The sequence below is a fragment of the Apium graveolens genome, chromosome 4 (assembly GCF_009905375.1).
Source record: "Apium graveolens cultivar Ventura chromosome 4, ASM990537v1, whole genome shotgun sequence".
In the NCBI taxonomy this organism is placed as follows: Eukaryota; Viridiplantae; Streptophyta; class Magnoliopsida; order Apiales; family Apiaceae; genus Apium; species Apium graveolens.
The window spans coordinates 313,867,411-313,883,806 of NC_133650.1; the positions used below are offsets into that span (position 1 = coordinate 313,867,411).

General features: G+C 31.7%; 1 protein-coding gene across 2 annotated transcripts; it reads right to left on the reverse strand.

Moving 5' to 3' along the window:
* Positions 1-547: 547 nt before the first annotated feature.
* LOC141721819 (disease resistance protein RPV1-like) lies at positions 548-5,521 on the reverse strand. 2 transcript variants are annotated; one of them, XM_074524937.1, is made up of 5 exons: positions 4,854-5,521; positions 3,686-4,775; positions 3,185-3,454; positions 1,405-2,598; positions 548-1,325 (listed from the first exon to the last, which is right to left on the reverse strand). In XM_074524937.1, exons 1-5 carry the CDS (start codon positions 5,369-5,371, stop codon positions 834-836), a joined length of 3,564 nt encoding a protein of 1,187 aa, XP_074381038.1. In that variant the 5' UTR covers positions 5,372-5,521; the 3' UTR covers positions 548-833. The 2 variants fall into 2 exon arrangements, with proteins under 2 accessions (XP_074381038.1, XP_074381039.1); XM_074524938.1 differs by lacking the exon at positions 3,185-3,454 and having other exon boundaries at positions 4,854-5,519.
* Between the last annotated feature and the right edge of the window lie 10,875 nt (positions 5,522-16,396).

A 16,396-nucleotide genomic window follows, 5' to 3' on the forward strand; every position in this document is an offset into this window, starting at 1 on the left:
TTACAGTGATGGACTTGGTTATATATTAGACCTCTCACAGTTTGAACCTTAGAAATGGATTAAAGGTTAATCGGATTTGCAACGCTGCTACTAAAATGAAGCTAAACCCATGCTCGAAATGGATTAAAGGCTTTAGGTTCTGAGGTTGCACCACTTATATATTGGCACATTGTTCTAATCCACTACTTGAAGTTGTACTTGTATTGCTTTCATCATTCCATTTCAGTTAATGCAATATGTGCGATTGATAATACTCATATGTTTTTATTAGTGTACTATTCTATGTTCTTCGTCATTTCTCTGTTTTTCTTTTAAGGATTGTTGTTTTTCTATGTGTTAATGTGTGTGAAAAAGTACCGTAAAGACGAAATTGAAAACACGGAGAGAAACATGGACTTAAACATTATATCTTCTTTCATATAATATCGGATTTACAAATTATGATTACAAATTACTAAACAAATTGCTAGACTGCTAGAATCTGAAATTTTGACGGCCCAATTCCGGTGCAAGAGTAATATTTTCTGGACAAGGATAACAAACGAGGGAATTAAATATTATATCTTCTTTCATATATTATCGGATTTACAAATTGTGATTACTCGAACAAAAATTAGATTGCGAGATCACTTTCTGTATAATTCTCTACTTACATTTTGCCAAGTACTTATTACCGAATTGCAACAAAATGTACTTGTTTGTTTTCATATCTTAAAGCTCCACCCCATTTAGAACTTAAAGCAACTGGAGCTTCCAAAACTTCATCTATAATTCACATAATCCACAAAACTTCATCTAAAAGTCCAGAAAGATATAGGCAACCTGTCAATTTATCAAGTCGGAAAAAAGGGGGATTGAAAAGTATTTATCAAGTTGTTGAGAGCAGAGGGGAAATCAGGGGTGGAGAGTGTTCTTTGTATCAAATGGGCACCCAACAGCTCTGTCTTCGCTTCTTTAACAAGAACTAATTCACTTCCATCAAGACTATATGTCTGCCTTTGTAGTAAAATCTGAATTCTATCTCCACTTCTAATTGAGATACCATCTCCTCTTATGCATTGTGCCACATAACATACTACAGCCCCTCGATTGCTGCTAAATACAGGAATCACACAGGAAGTTATTGTGCCATTTGTCTGATTGGTAACAACAGCTTTCACGCAAAAAGGATTGCTTTCGCCGGTAAAAAGAACCGAGAGAGCAAGACCTAAGAAGTTATCTGCGGGCATTGTAGGGATATCCACAATACAGACTGAACGCCCAGTGCTTTCATAGCCCAACCATTCTGCAATCTTAGGTAGCTCAAGTTGATCGGAAGAGGGGAACTGCAACATAAAATAGTCGAAGTTATATTTATTCAAGTTTGATTGTGTACACAAGGAGGGAGTTGAGACAGAAACCAACCTGAAGGAAACTCGAAACAGCTGGTTTCAGAATGGCTCCCGTACTAAAATTCAAATCACCCAATTTCTTCAGCATTGACACGTCTGATGGATGTTGTAGGCTTATGCAACCATATATTCGAAGTGATTGAAGATGAGGAGGAAGTGATGAAAGTGATTTAAGGCGGATGAAACTCTCTATCACCAACATCTTCAACCTTTTCAAGCTTGATAAATCTGGCAGATGTACTAGTCTTGTATGCCCACTTAAGTGTAAGAATGATATATTAAGAGGAAGATCCGGAAGCGATGACCCGAAATTTGTACAGTTATACAATTGTAGAAACTCTAGGTTGTGAAACATAGAGAGACTGAACGGTTCGTTTGAAGATAAACTATCATCCCCAGCAGTAAGAACTAATCTTTTCAAACAAGAGAAACTTGAAATGACAGGCAGCCATACTCTTACATCACACATCAGAGCCAAATCTAACAACTTTGTATTGTTGACTGTAGCAGGCAGATTAATTCTACCCATGTCCGTTTGGAAAATATATAATTCAGTAAGTGATGGAAGATTCCATACACTATCTGGCAGATTTTTAAGCTTCTTGCAGGAAGACAAATACAATATTCTTAACCTACTCAGTAGTCCTATTGAATCTGGTACTTCTTCGATGTCTGTTCCGGATGCATACAGCTGTTCTAAACATAGCATCTTCTCCAATTTATCAGGCAATCGCTTCAGCTTTGAACACCAATACAGATCCATTATCTCCAAATTAATGAGATCTCCAAACGAATCTGGAAGTTGTTCGATTGCAGAATAACTTGCACGAAATGTCCTTAAGCCTTCCATATTCCCAATCTGCTCTGGTAGCTTTTTAAGCTTCTTGCAACCGTCCAATTTCAACAAAGCCAATTCCTTGAGTTGAGTAATTGAATCTGGCAGTTCCTCAATTGCGGTGTAACTTGCATCAAGCTCCTTCAACAATTTCATAGCACCCAATTGCTTTGGTAATTGTCTTATATTGCTACAATAACCCAAATCCAAAACATACAAAGCAGCCAACTCTCTAATTGATGGGTGGACATTTAGCAAGCTCTCACAACCACAAAAATATAACCTCTCAATAGATTTTGAATTTTCAAAGCTGGGAATTGTTTTCAAGTTCACTGAGTAGCTGACATTTATCATCTTCAAACTCCTGAAAGGCTATTTAAAAGAATACAAAGATAAATTTTTTTTGATATACATTGTCTTTAGATTATTTTATTAAAGAAACATTAAATTTCTATTTCTTAATAACAAATTTTTACATATTACTATATATTTTATATTTGAGAGGATTGCATTTTACACCCTTATATTTGGCCAAAAATTAATTTAGTATACCTATTTTCATAAATTTCCGTTTGCATCCCCTACTTTGAAATCCACTTCAACTTGCACCCTTTTTGCCAAATTTTGTCAATTTTTTTGCCCAAATTATTGTCTTCAACAACATATATAATCTATTATTTAAGAAAAAAGATGAGATATATTGTCAGAGACAGCAATTTGGGCTAAAAAATTAGGCAAAAAAGGTGCATGTTGAAGCGGATTTCGGGATGCAGACTGCAATTTATGAAAATAGGTATACAGAATTGAGTTTTGACCAAATATAAGGGGTGCAAAATGGAATTCTTTCTTTATATTTTAGGATAAAATAAATAACAATATATATTATTTTAATATTAAATGAACAAAATATGAGTAAATTCATTTTTTATAAAAGCAGTGAACAAATTATATTTCATACCATTGCATCATCCCATAATGTCTCGAAATTGCTATGTCGCATATTCATGGAGACCAATTTTTGTGGTTGAAAACTCACAGGAAAGCATGTCCACGTACAATAATTCCAATAGATGCACCTTAATTCTTGAAATGAATTTTTAAAATGCCCTTTAATGTCATCAACATTACGTATTTCAAGTAATCTCAATTTAGATAGTTTCTTAAATATTTGGGAATTGATTTGTTTTTCCGTTGATTGAGTTAGATCTAAGACGAGACCTTCAATATCCTGTAAACACAAAAAATAAGTTAAGTATAGTTTGTCTTTGTTAGGGACAAAAATATTGGTCATCTAATTACAATTCAGTAATTTGAAAAAAAAATAAAATTAATTCATAACTTTCTAATTTGATGATAGTTTATTAATTTTATAGACTTAAAGCTACTAATCTCCTTCCAACATCAATTCCATTGAATTAGGATAACTCATATTTTAGAAATCTATATGGGTTTAAGTTACCTTCCAATTCTGCAAATACTCCCCTGCATTTTCTTGTAAGAATAAGTGTTTGCCCTTTGAAACTTTCCTTCCCATATCTTGTATAAGATCATGCATCCCAAGTACATCGTATCTATCAATCGTAAGTAGACATCTTTCCAATAGTTCCGGTATACCAACTTCTGGAGAGTAATCACAAGATTTAAGTACAATATCAGCCTCATATTTAGACTTTCCAACAAAGAAGAATGCAATATCGCGAAATATTGATTTTGCGTTCTCATCCAACTCGTTGTAGCTCAGTTGAAGAATTTCCATTATCTTGTTCTCTGGATTTTTTTTAACTTCCTTAAGTTTGGCTTTCCAGAATACCTTATCATTGGTTCTACCTCGCAAATAAGAACCCAGCACTTTCAGAGCTAGCGGAAGACCTCCAGCATAAGTTACAAAGCCAACTGAGAGCTCTCTTAAACTTGCGGGCGGTGTTACTTCTCCGAAAGCGTGATAATTAAATAGCTTCAAAGAATCATCTTGTCCCAATTCTTTCACCATGTATAGCTCTACATGTTTTAAATCACTTTTTAACTGATTTCGCAGGTGTATATTTCTTGACGTAATAACAATTCTACTTCCTGCCGAAAACAAATTGCAGTGCTTTGCTAGAAATTCTGAGTAGCTTGATTGGTCCAAATCATCGAGAACTATGAGTGTTCTCTTGAAACGGAGGATTTGTTCCAATTTTCTAATTCCACTATCAACATCAGTGACCTTATAATCCTTGAGTTTGAGAAGCACAGTCAGTAGTTGCTCAATTAAGGGAAGTAGAGGACTACCTCCCTGTGAATATTGTTTGACATTTTCAATAAAGCAGCAACTATCAAAATTGGGATGATATTTGTTGTAGAAAGCTTTGGCAGTAGTAGTTTTGCCAATTCCGCCCATCCCACAGATCCCAATGGCACGTACATCATTTGATTCCATCCGCAGCTTCTGATATATTTCTTCTACAGCAGAATCTATCCCAAACACTTCTTCTCCAACGTGTACGACCTTTGTAGATACTTTTCGGGCGATGTTCTCTACAATCTTTTGGATAGTTTCCGCTTCATTCCTGTTATTAAAAAATATTGAAATGTAATTTTACCATTCATTATTCCAGTATGTGGGAGAATAAGATAAAGGGACATACTCTTTAGCTTCTTTATTAAGATGGTATCCTGATAGCGCCGCGATTTGAGCAAGAGCTGATTTCCACTCGTCTATCATCTCAGGAGAGTAGCGCTTCTTCTGATAATGATAATCAAGTGCGTCTCCAAAAGTCCCTTTTTGGTGACGGACATCTGATGGATCAACATAGAAAAAAACAGGAATAACCTGATTCTCAGTTTTCTTGCAACTGAGGATATCAACGAGCTCTTTAAGGCACCATGGGGAACGAGCATAGTTCTCGGAAATAATGAGGACAAACATCTTTGAATCTCTGATTGCATCGAGCAGCCCAGATGAAATATCTTGGCCCTTTTTAAGAGCAGGATCGTCTCGGAAGGTTAGAATTCCAGCTTGATCCAAAGCAGCGTAAAGATGTGAAGTAAAGTTTTTGCGAGTGTCGTCGCCGTAAAAGCTCAAGAACACATCCCAGGGCTTGGGTGGAGATGATGAAGAAGAAGAAGAAGGGGCAGTGATTTGAAGACTACTAGTAGAAGCCATGTAAGGAAAATAGCAAGAAATGGAGAAATAGCAAAGATGTTCTAAAGAAGAAGAGGCAGTTATCTTAAGAATACTAGTTGTTGCTATGCAAGAAGGAATGGTTGTGAGTAAAAGCAGCACTGTAGTTAATAATTTGTGCAAGATTGAAGTCAGTCAACGTTTCTTTGTTTGGCCCAGTCAACATTGGACGAAAACGCGTGGTGTTTCAATGAGATGTAGGACATAGATCTAAAAATGAATTTTCCAGCACCAGCCGAGTGGCCCTGCAGCGAACTTTCTCATTTTTCACGTATTCATGATTCATGAAAAAAGAGATATGAAAACACTGGCCAGGTGACCCTGGACGGAAATGCAACGAACTTGTCTAACTTTCTGCGTATTCATAATTCAAGAAACATAGGTATGAGAGCACTCGCTTAGTTGCCTGGACAAAAATGAAGCAAGGTGATTTAAATCAAAACGTAGTATGTCTCTCTGTAGAAGAGGTACATTTACTTCGTGTAAAGATCGAGTGTCTCTGCAACATTTGAATCTCGCAGTTCATTTTGCGACAAAAAAGATTTGATTTTCCAATGTGAAAAGAAAACTTAGATTATTATGGTCAGATACAGAAGCAGATCCAACTCGGACTAAAAATGTATGTGTTTTTTACATAATGTTGCAGCTAGTTTCTATGTAGGTAATATTTTGTTTAATTACCTGAACAAATTATATGTCAGGTCATCAATACTGTAATTAGGCCTTGAGGGTTCAGGAAACTAAAATGCAGGCAGGACATATACACACACAAGAGATACAGTTATATAATCTGTGGAGCTGAGCCCTGTATACATAGGTCCCGGGGGTTTAGCATGAGTAATGACTTGGAGGGTTAAAATTCCAGCTTGATCCAAAGCAGAGTAAAGATGTGAAGTAAAGTTTGCGCGAGTGTTGTTGCCGTAAAAGCTGAAGAACACATCCCAGGTGACGGGTGGAGATGACGAAGAAGAGAAAGTGGCAGTTATTTCAAGATTACTAGTGGCCGCCATGGAAGAAAAATAACTTGAAAAATCAGTCAACTTTGAAGTCAGTCAACTTTCTTTGTTGGCCAAGTGGCCTGGAAGAAAATGCAGTGAGGTCTCCTACTTCCGTATTCATCTGTAAATGCAGCAAAAATATCATCCTATAATTGATATTTTAACCTCGCACACTACAAGAAAACAAGGCTAAATACAACCGCACAAATACAACCGACATCAAATTCAACCGTTTTCGGTTGAAATTAAGGGCGCGGCTAAATACAACCGCATGCGGTCGTATTTAAATATGGTCGTATTTACGCGGTCGAATTTAGTACTAATTACAACCGAATAAATACAACCGCATAAATATACAACCGTATACGGTTGAGTTTAGGCGTGCTCCTAAATTCAACCGCATTCCGTAGAATTTAGCCTTACTAATTACAACCGAATAAATACAACCGTATATATATACAACCGTATACGGTTGAGTTTAGGCGTGCTCCTAAATTCAACCCGCATTCGGTCGAATTTAGCCTTACTAATTACAACCGAATAAATACAACCGTATTTATATACAACCGTATACGGTTGAGTTTAGGCGTGCTCCTAAATTCAACCGCATTCGGTCGAATTTAGCCATGCCAAAAAATGGAGGGAATTTTCCCGCCAATGAATTTTGTACTAAATTCAAACGATTCGGTCGAATTATTTTTAAAAATGGCGGAAAATTTCAGGAAAAAAATATAGAATAAATTTACACGAAATTTATATTTTAGTTCTTGCAAAAACAATTATTATGGTAGTTAGATATTTATCGTTCAATTAATAATTATAGTTTGAGTTTCAATTTATTTTGTATTTGTTTTAAATTATAATCCAACCATACGGATATGAAAATTGTCAAAAAAAAAATACGGAAAAATGTAAGTAATTTTAATATTTAAATTTTAACTATTTTGACATCCGTACGGTTTGATCATTTATTAATATTTTTAAAAATATCGAAACATCAATATGGGATTAAACACTAGTTAGAAGTACTGGTCAAATTACTAGTTGACTGTTAAAAAAGCAAACCGAATAAATTTATTTTTTTCTAAAATTTTTGTCATATCACTAAAATATATTGATCTTGACATCCGTACGGTTGGATCATTCTTTAATATTTTTAAAAATATCGAAACATCAATATGGGATTAAATACTAGTTAGAAGTACCGGTCAAATTACTAGTTGACTGTTAAAAAAGCAAACCGAATATATTTATTTTTTTCTAAAATTTTTGTCATATCACTAAAATATATTGATCTTGACATCCGTACGGTTAGATCATTCTTTAATATTTTTAAAAATATCGAAACATCAATATGGGATTAAACACTAGTTAAAAGTACTGGTCAAACTACTCTTTGACTATTAAAAAGGCAAACCAAATATATTTATTTTTTTCTAAAATTTTTGTCATATCACTAAAATATATTGATCTTGACATCCGTACGGTTGGATCATTCATTAATATTTTTAAAAATATTGAATCATCAATATGGGATTAAACACTAGTTAGAAGTACGGGTCAAATTACTAGTTGACTGTTAAAAAAGCAAACCGAATATATTTATTTTTTTCTAAAAATTTTGTCATATCACTAAAATATATTGATCTTGATATCCGTACGGTTGGATCATTCTTTAATATTTTTAAAAATATCGAAACATCAATATGGGATTAAACATTAATTAGAAGTACTGGTCAAACTACTCTTTGACTATTAAAAAGGCACACCAAATATATTTATTTTTTTCTAAATTTTTTGTCATATCACTAAAATATATTGATCTTGACATCCGTACGGTTGGATCATTCATTAATATTTTAAAAATATCGAAACATCAATATGGGATTAAACACTAGTTAGAAGTACTGGTCAAATTACTAGTTGACTGTTAAAAAAGCAAACCGAATATATTTATTTTTTTCTAAAAATTTTGTCATATCACTAAAATATATTGATCTTGACATCCGTACGGTTGGATCATTCTTTAATATTTTTAAAAATATCGAAACATCAATATGGGATTAAACACTAATTAGAAGTACTGGTCAAACTACTCTTTGACTATTAAAAAGGCAAACCAAATATATTTATTTTTTTCTAAATTTTTTGTCATATCACTAAAATATATTGATCTTGACATCCGTACGGTTGGATCATTCATTAATATTTTAAAAATATCGAAACATCAATATGGGATTAAACACTAGTTAGAAGTACTGGTCAAACTACTCTTTAACTATTAAAAAGGCAAATCAAATATATTTATTTTTTTCTAAATTTTTTGTCATATCACTAAAATATATTGATCTTGACATCCGTACGGTTGCATCATTCATTAATATTTTTAAAAATATTGAATCATCAATATGGGATTAAACACTAGTTAGTAGTACTGGTCAAATTACTAGTTGACTGTTAAAAAAACAAACCGAATATATTTATTTTTTTCTAAAAATTTTGTCATATCACTAAAATATATTGATCTTGACATCCGTACGGTTGGATCATTCTTTAATATTTTTAAAAATATCGAAACATCAATATGGGATTAAACACTAATTAGAAGTACTAATCAAACTACTCTTTGACTATTAAAAAAGCAAACCAAATATATTTATTTTTTTCTAAATTTTTTGTCATATCACTAAAATATATTGATCTTGACATCCGTACGGTTGGATCATTCATTAATATTTTAAAAATATCGAAACATCAATATGGGATTAAACACTAGTTAGAAGTACTGGTCAAACTACTCTCTGACTCTTAAAAAGGCAAACCAAATATATTTATTTTTTTCTAAAATTTTTGTCATATCACTAAAATATACAGATCTTGACATCTGTACGGTTGGATCATTCATTAATATTTTTAAAAATATTGAATCATCAATATGGGATTAAACACTAGTTAGAAGTACCGATCAAATTACTAGTTGACTTTTAAAAAAGCAAACCGAATATATTTATTTTTTTCTAAAAATTTTGTCATATCACTAAAATATATTGATCTTGATATCCGTACGTTTGGATCATTCTTTAATATTTTTAAAAATATTGAATCATCAATATGGGATTAAACACTAGTTAGAAGTACCGGTCAAATTACTAGTTGACTGTTAAAAAAGCAAACCGAATATATTTATTTTTTTTCTAAAATTTTTGTCATATCACTAAAATATATTGATCTTGACATCCGTACGGTTATATCACTAAAATATATCATTAATAATTTTACAAATATTCTCGTGAGCTGCAATAAACTGGAATATCTTCGGAATGTCATTCTCTTTCCTCCCAAACAAAAAGCAAGAAAATACGGAAATATTTTTTTTTTCCCCATTTATACAACCAACAAATTAACTACTCCAAATTTTATATATTTTTTAAAATAAACAAATTTAATAACACCAATAATAATTAAATAATTGTACCTGCCAAGTACGCCTACCTGGACGTCTCACCTTTCCTATAAATTTACTCCCTCTCACTCTCTACTCTCCCTGTCTCTCTCCCCTCTCTCCAGTCTATACATACACACCTGTATCTATCTATACATACATCTCTCTTTTTCTCCTTCCTTTCATCCTGAAGAAGTTGATTCGCCGCCTCTCCCGAGTCGCCGACTCGTCTCAATACACTCTCCTACGCTCCTCAACTCGGTCTTCGACTCGTCCTCTCAGCTCAAACTCGTTCCGGTCACTGAAGCTCCACCGGTCCAACGGCGTTCCGGTCGGTCACCTCCCGGTCTACGTCGGCGAGGAAATGGAGCGGTTCATCGTAAGGCACGCGCACCACTTCCCCCTCTATTTTTCTCTCACCATGCACTCCCCGTCGTTGGTTTTTTCCGGCCAAAATACAGGTATGTGTTTTCTCACTGGTTTCGTTTTCTTTTGCCTGACTGTTTCATCAACCCTTATTTTGTTTCAGGTGTAGCCTGAAAATTTGTGAGATGTGATGAAGGAGAATAGAAGGATGACAGGACCGCAGAGGAGGGGGAGAGAGAGAGAGAGCGCACTGGAGGAAGGAGGCGGCGGTCCGGAGAAAAATTCCGGTTGTTGGCCGGAAAGTAAAGGACAAAACATTAATTTTATTTTATTAAAAATTAAATTGGGGTTTTTTTAATTATTTTTTTTAAAATTGATATTAGTTAATATGACCAGATACGGTTGAATTTAATTTCGTATTTTTGACCACATACGGTTGAATTTATGTTTTTGGCGGGCTTTTAAATTATTTTAGAAAATTCAATTTTTTTGGGAGGGATTTTAAAATTTCAAACGAAAATTTAATTTCGACCGTCTTCGGTTGTATTTAAACGGTTGTATTTAAGCGGTTGTATTTAAGCGGTTGTATTTAAGTGGTCGTATTTAGTATAAATACAACCGGTCTACTAAATATTACTCGAGCATTTTCGACCGGTCGAAAAATCGGTTGTATTTAGCTAAATACAACCGGAAACGGTCGAATTTAACTAAATACAACCGGTTTTTTTCCGGTTGTATTTACCCGTTTTTTTTGTAGTGCGCACGTCTTTAGCATGGCTCATCATCTTATCAACTACTAAGGCCTTACTTATGAGCTTTTAAAAGGGAATTAAGTAAGTCATAATGAGATAATGTACTTTATTCCTATTTTTGGAACGAGAAAGTTTTGTGGTGAAAGTGTATCAAATTTGCATCCATTCCCACTTTCTCACCGTCTTGTATTTATTATTAATGAAACGTAATGTCTTTATTTTCATTTGTTTCGTGTTAAAAAATAAGTTATGATAAAATTTATATTAATGCATCGAGCTTTCCTACTAATAGAATGCACTTAAAACTGTAAGATAAGATATGTCTTTAAGTACTAAAATTTGAAGTCGAGGACATGCCCAAATAATATATTGTAATTAAAATTCTGCAAATAAAATTAGAGAATTTATCTAAAATACAATTTTTTATAAAATTATTTGCGATTTTACCGACTCACAAAATAATTTTAATTAGAACAGGGACTTTATTAAAAATAAATTTTTATAAAATTATTTGTGATTTTACCAACTCCTGAAAATATTTATAAAAATACTATTATACTATGAAAATATTTGCAAAAATACGATGTTTCATAATAGGTTACAATTTTGTTTAAATTATGTAACTGTTTTCGCTTACATTTTGGGTTGCATTTTAGGTTGCAATTTAGAAAACATATTTTTGAATTTTTTTTTATAAATTCAAGTTGCAAACGTGGTGGCAAAAAAGATTAAACGTATTTTTGCAAATATTTTTAAAAAATGATAATAATTTTATAAAAAATTTGTAGAACTTGAATGTATATTTATGAAAAATCCCTTTAAAATATATGTTCGTGTATTGCACTGGCTATATAACTAGTTTTTTCTAAGATTTGGAAACGCCCCTTCCTATCACAACAAAATTGTGGATAAGAGTGTGAACCAGTACATATGATTAATAAATTAAATTTTGTTTTTTTATTTATAAATATTCTTAATGACACACTTTTGATTTTAAATTTTCCATTTAATATCGCTGCATAGTTTGAACTTACAAAATTTTGTCTTCTCATTTAAAATGTTATTGTGTTAAGCAAAGGTTAAACAAACGTTAGTTAAATATTAATTTTACACAATTAAGCATATAATCTAATACTAAGAAAAGAAAATAAGAAAAGAAGTATATATAAAACAATGTCTTAGGTGTTATTTCATTTCTAGGGTAAACACGATTTTTTTAGTTTAGTGGAGTTATTAAGGATCCACAAGTTTGAGAATTTTGCAGCAATGATGATTAATTAGGGCCACTATTATCATTCATATTTTCCTTGACTACTTTTAAGCACATTTATGTCTCTATTATCTCTATGTGAGTCTGTACTATTCACGTGTGTATATATAGGATAATAATCAAATATAAACTAAAATTAAAATAGAAACTAGGAACTAATCTAAGCAATTAGATCAACCTAATCTAAAAGCATATGCACCCATTTGCTCCATTAATTTATCATTTCATTAATTGAATCAATGGCTTTAATTACTATTCATACTAAATTAATTTTTTTTCATAGATTTTATGCACCCATACAACTCCATCAATTCATCAATTATCCTTACTCAAATAAATAATACATAATATATATAGATTTAATATTATATATTTATTATCTTACTTAATAATATAAATTAAATATTATATATTTAACTTCATCTCTCTATCTCACAAATAATTTTTTTAAAGTAATAATATATTGTACATATTTTCTTGATAATATTATTGATAATTTTAGATTTTCAATTACAATTTCGTTTATCTAAATTTATAAATTAATTTATATTTATAAAATAGCATCATTTTTATAAAATTATAGTCATCTCAAAATTATTGTCATTATTTAAAAATATAAAAGAGAAATTTTGTAGTAATGAATTCAAACAAAAATGTTTATTTTTTCATTTTCATTCTTTAAAATTTTGTGTGAAAAATGAACACAAAAAATTATATGTAAAAGCCATTGTAATGTATTAAAAATTAAAAAAGAAAGAGCAAGTGTGTCAAAAATACTTAAATATATATAAAGGTCCACAATATTGCCGGCTGTTAGCAACTCCATCAGTTATTAAAGGACTCATTAATGAATCAATGGAGCATCACTTTTTGATGCCATTGATTTACTTCCGTTGCATCCTATATTTTCCTCGACCAATTGAAAAAGCTGATGAATCAATGAAAGTGAAGCCCCGGTGCATATGCTCTAATGGTCCACCTTAAATCACCCCACCCAACTATTCTGCACCCTCTCACACCCAATTTCAGCTTTTTCTCTTTATTTATAATTTGATTTTTCCCGTCAAACTGTAAGTTTTTTTTAAATCTGATTCCACTGTATTTTTTTATATCTTTCAACGATCGATTTGCATACCATATGTGTTATATTTCGAAGTAATTTTTTTTAAAAAAAATTGGTTTCTAGTTTCCATCGGAGTAGCCCCCTATATATATATCGGCCTTTCTTCGAGAGAGAACCTTCTTATATAGAGAACCGTAGAGAACCTTGATTCTATTATAGAATTTCATCAAATTTGTTGTTAATGTAGAATAATAATATATATAAATATAATAAAAAGTTTAACAATTGAAATTTGAAAAAAAAATTGATTTTAAATTTGATTCTATTGTAAAATAATTTTGGATAATTGTGATTTTATTGTGATTCTATTACAAAACCACTTTAAATTATTTCATCAAATTACAACTATTTTTAAATAAAAATAATTGTGCAATTTCAATATTAATTTGGTAATTAAAATTTGTAACCATGTATGATGAAAAATAAAATAAATTATTTTTATTATCTTTAAATAATGGTCCTCTACTGATCTCTGTATAAGGAAGTCCTTCATGGAATGACACCCTATATATCTAAACGTATGTACTCGTATGTTTATCTAAGCATTGTTCATATATATGTAGCTATGTATGCACTAGAGGTGCACAAAAAAATTAAATCCGAAAAACTCGTCCGACCCGATCCGAAAAAAAAACCCGGCCCGTTAGAAGGCCGAATTTTATGTTAATTGTTAATAAATATTTGTATAAAATATTGGAAAATTTTGTCTTACCTAAATTTATTTTATAATTATATATAATTTCTAAAAGTCTTAAATTTTTAATTTGGAGAATCGATAGTTATACATCTTTTACTAATACGTGAACATCTTTTGTTAATACTAAGATCGAATTATTGAGATATAAATTTAAAATGCTAAACTATTCAAAGATATAATATGAATAATTTGTTCTAAATTGTAATTAAGAGTGTGTGTGTGTATAAATAAAAGCATAAACTTACAAATACAATTAAAAAAATGAAAATCATATATTATTACTAAAAAAATCAAAAAAAATCAGACGGCCCGGTCCGGTCCGACCCTGTCCCCAGGGCTAAACGGACCTAGTTATTTAGAACAAAATCGGGTCCAACCCCGCCTCACGTGATTTAAAAAAAGCCCGACGCGGCCCGATTTCAAAAAAATCCGGATTTCATAAAGCCTGGCTCGAACCAGATTGAATTACTGCATATTTAAGGGTTATATGATTGTGTAATTAGGGTTTATATATATGTGTCCGTGCGTAACTAGGGTTCACATATTGTTTATTTCCTGTGTATGATATATAAGTGATTCGTATTGCAGAATGGATGGTAAAATTGAGATTTTGAAATTATGTTAGAGGGTTAAAGGTGTTTGTTTGAAATTATGGTAAGTTGTTTGTGTCGATTGAAAAGTTGGGTTTAAAGATGGATTATGGTAAGTAAAATATTTCAAGACCGTGCACTACAAAAATTGTCGATACTATGGACAATAAGATTATCTCTTTAATTAATTTCGTGTAAAAACCTAGCATCTCTTTGTATATAAATCTGGTCATTCGATTGGTGAGATCTGCATTCACCAATCGAACAAAAGGGAGGATATGATAATTTTATTTTTTGGAAAATGGTAGTAAGTTTCATTTTCGAATTTTAGGATCAGAGCACATACCCTGTGCAGTTTTAATTTTTGAACAACATTCAAGTTAAATACCTCAAACTTTTAAGCTAAACTTGCTTTGACCCGCTTTTAAGACCTGGGTTGCAGTCAACTCTTTGATGTTTGAAACATAAACTAAAAAACATCTATTTGCTAATTTTAAAAAAAGTTGGAAGATCCATAGTGGATTAGTAACTACACGACTCACTGCTGTATAGTTTGTTGGGTAATTTAAACTAACACTACGCGCAATAATGAGACAGTTATATAATCGGGTACAAGCAAGAACATACAATAAACCAAATAACGAAACAAAACACGAAGACAGAAATAATAAGATAAATTAGTAACTAAATTGAGAAAGATCGAATAGAACACTTAACTCTAACAGAAGCTTTAACAACTCTGAAAGAACCAATAACAACTGAGTCACCTAGCTTTCGAGAAGTCTAGACTGTTCTTAAAGAGATTATTGCCCCACTTACGATGTGTTGGGTTGTAGCAATATCACTTTCAGGATAAAACAACACAGAGTACTTCGTCCACGAATACATAGCACTCAACAGTGACCTGACCTCATTTCGCCCAGAAAACCTATGTTATAATCTGTATGTATGCAAGAGAGATAAAGAGAGAGATAGCAGTTTGGGTTTCACAAGTGTGATTGCCACTTATCTATTCCAAACATTTTATTCATTATATAATACAAAACCAAAATGTAACTGAGGATATTACATTAATTAAAATAACTATTCTGACTTATATTGCATTTAACGGAATATTTCCAGAATCAGAACTGTAACAATCACATATCAGCATTTATCAGCCTTCCAGCAAATGCTGATATCATATCAGCATTTAACAGCCTTTCATAAAATGCCGATATCATATCAGCATTTATTCAGCCTAACAGCAAATGCTGATATCCATCAGTATTTATGCAGCATATCAGAGTTTGTTAAACTCTGATTCAGCAAATACTGATATCAGTATTAGTATTTATCCAGCCATATCAGAGTTTGTTAACTTCCGATTCAACAAAATACCGATATCTCTCCTGTTACAGAAACACTGATCAATATTCATATTAAAACAATATAATAAGTCAATAACTATTTTAATTAAAAGAGTATGTATTTTCCTATTTTTACTTTTTCAAAAATTAAAAAAATTGATTTAAAGTAGGAAAATGAATTATTTGCTTTTGAACATAAGAGAACTGATCATTCGTCATTATTTTTCCTTTTTTTGAAATATTAGAGCATCTCCAACCATATAAAACCCTTAGCTAAAAGTCATTAATACATACTATAAATAAAAAATATAGAGATTTTTTAAAAAATGTACAACTCCAATGGTACATTCCCCTTGTCTATAAATATAGCCAACCTCTTCATGTTGATTATATTTATCGAACTTGTACAGACCTGTAAGA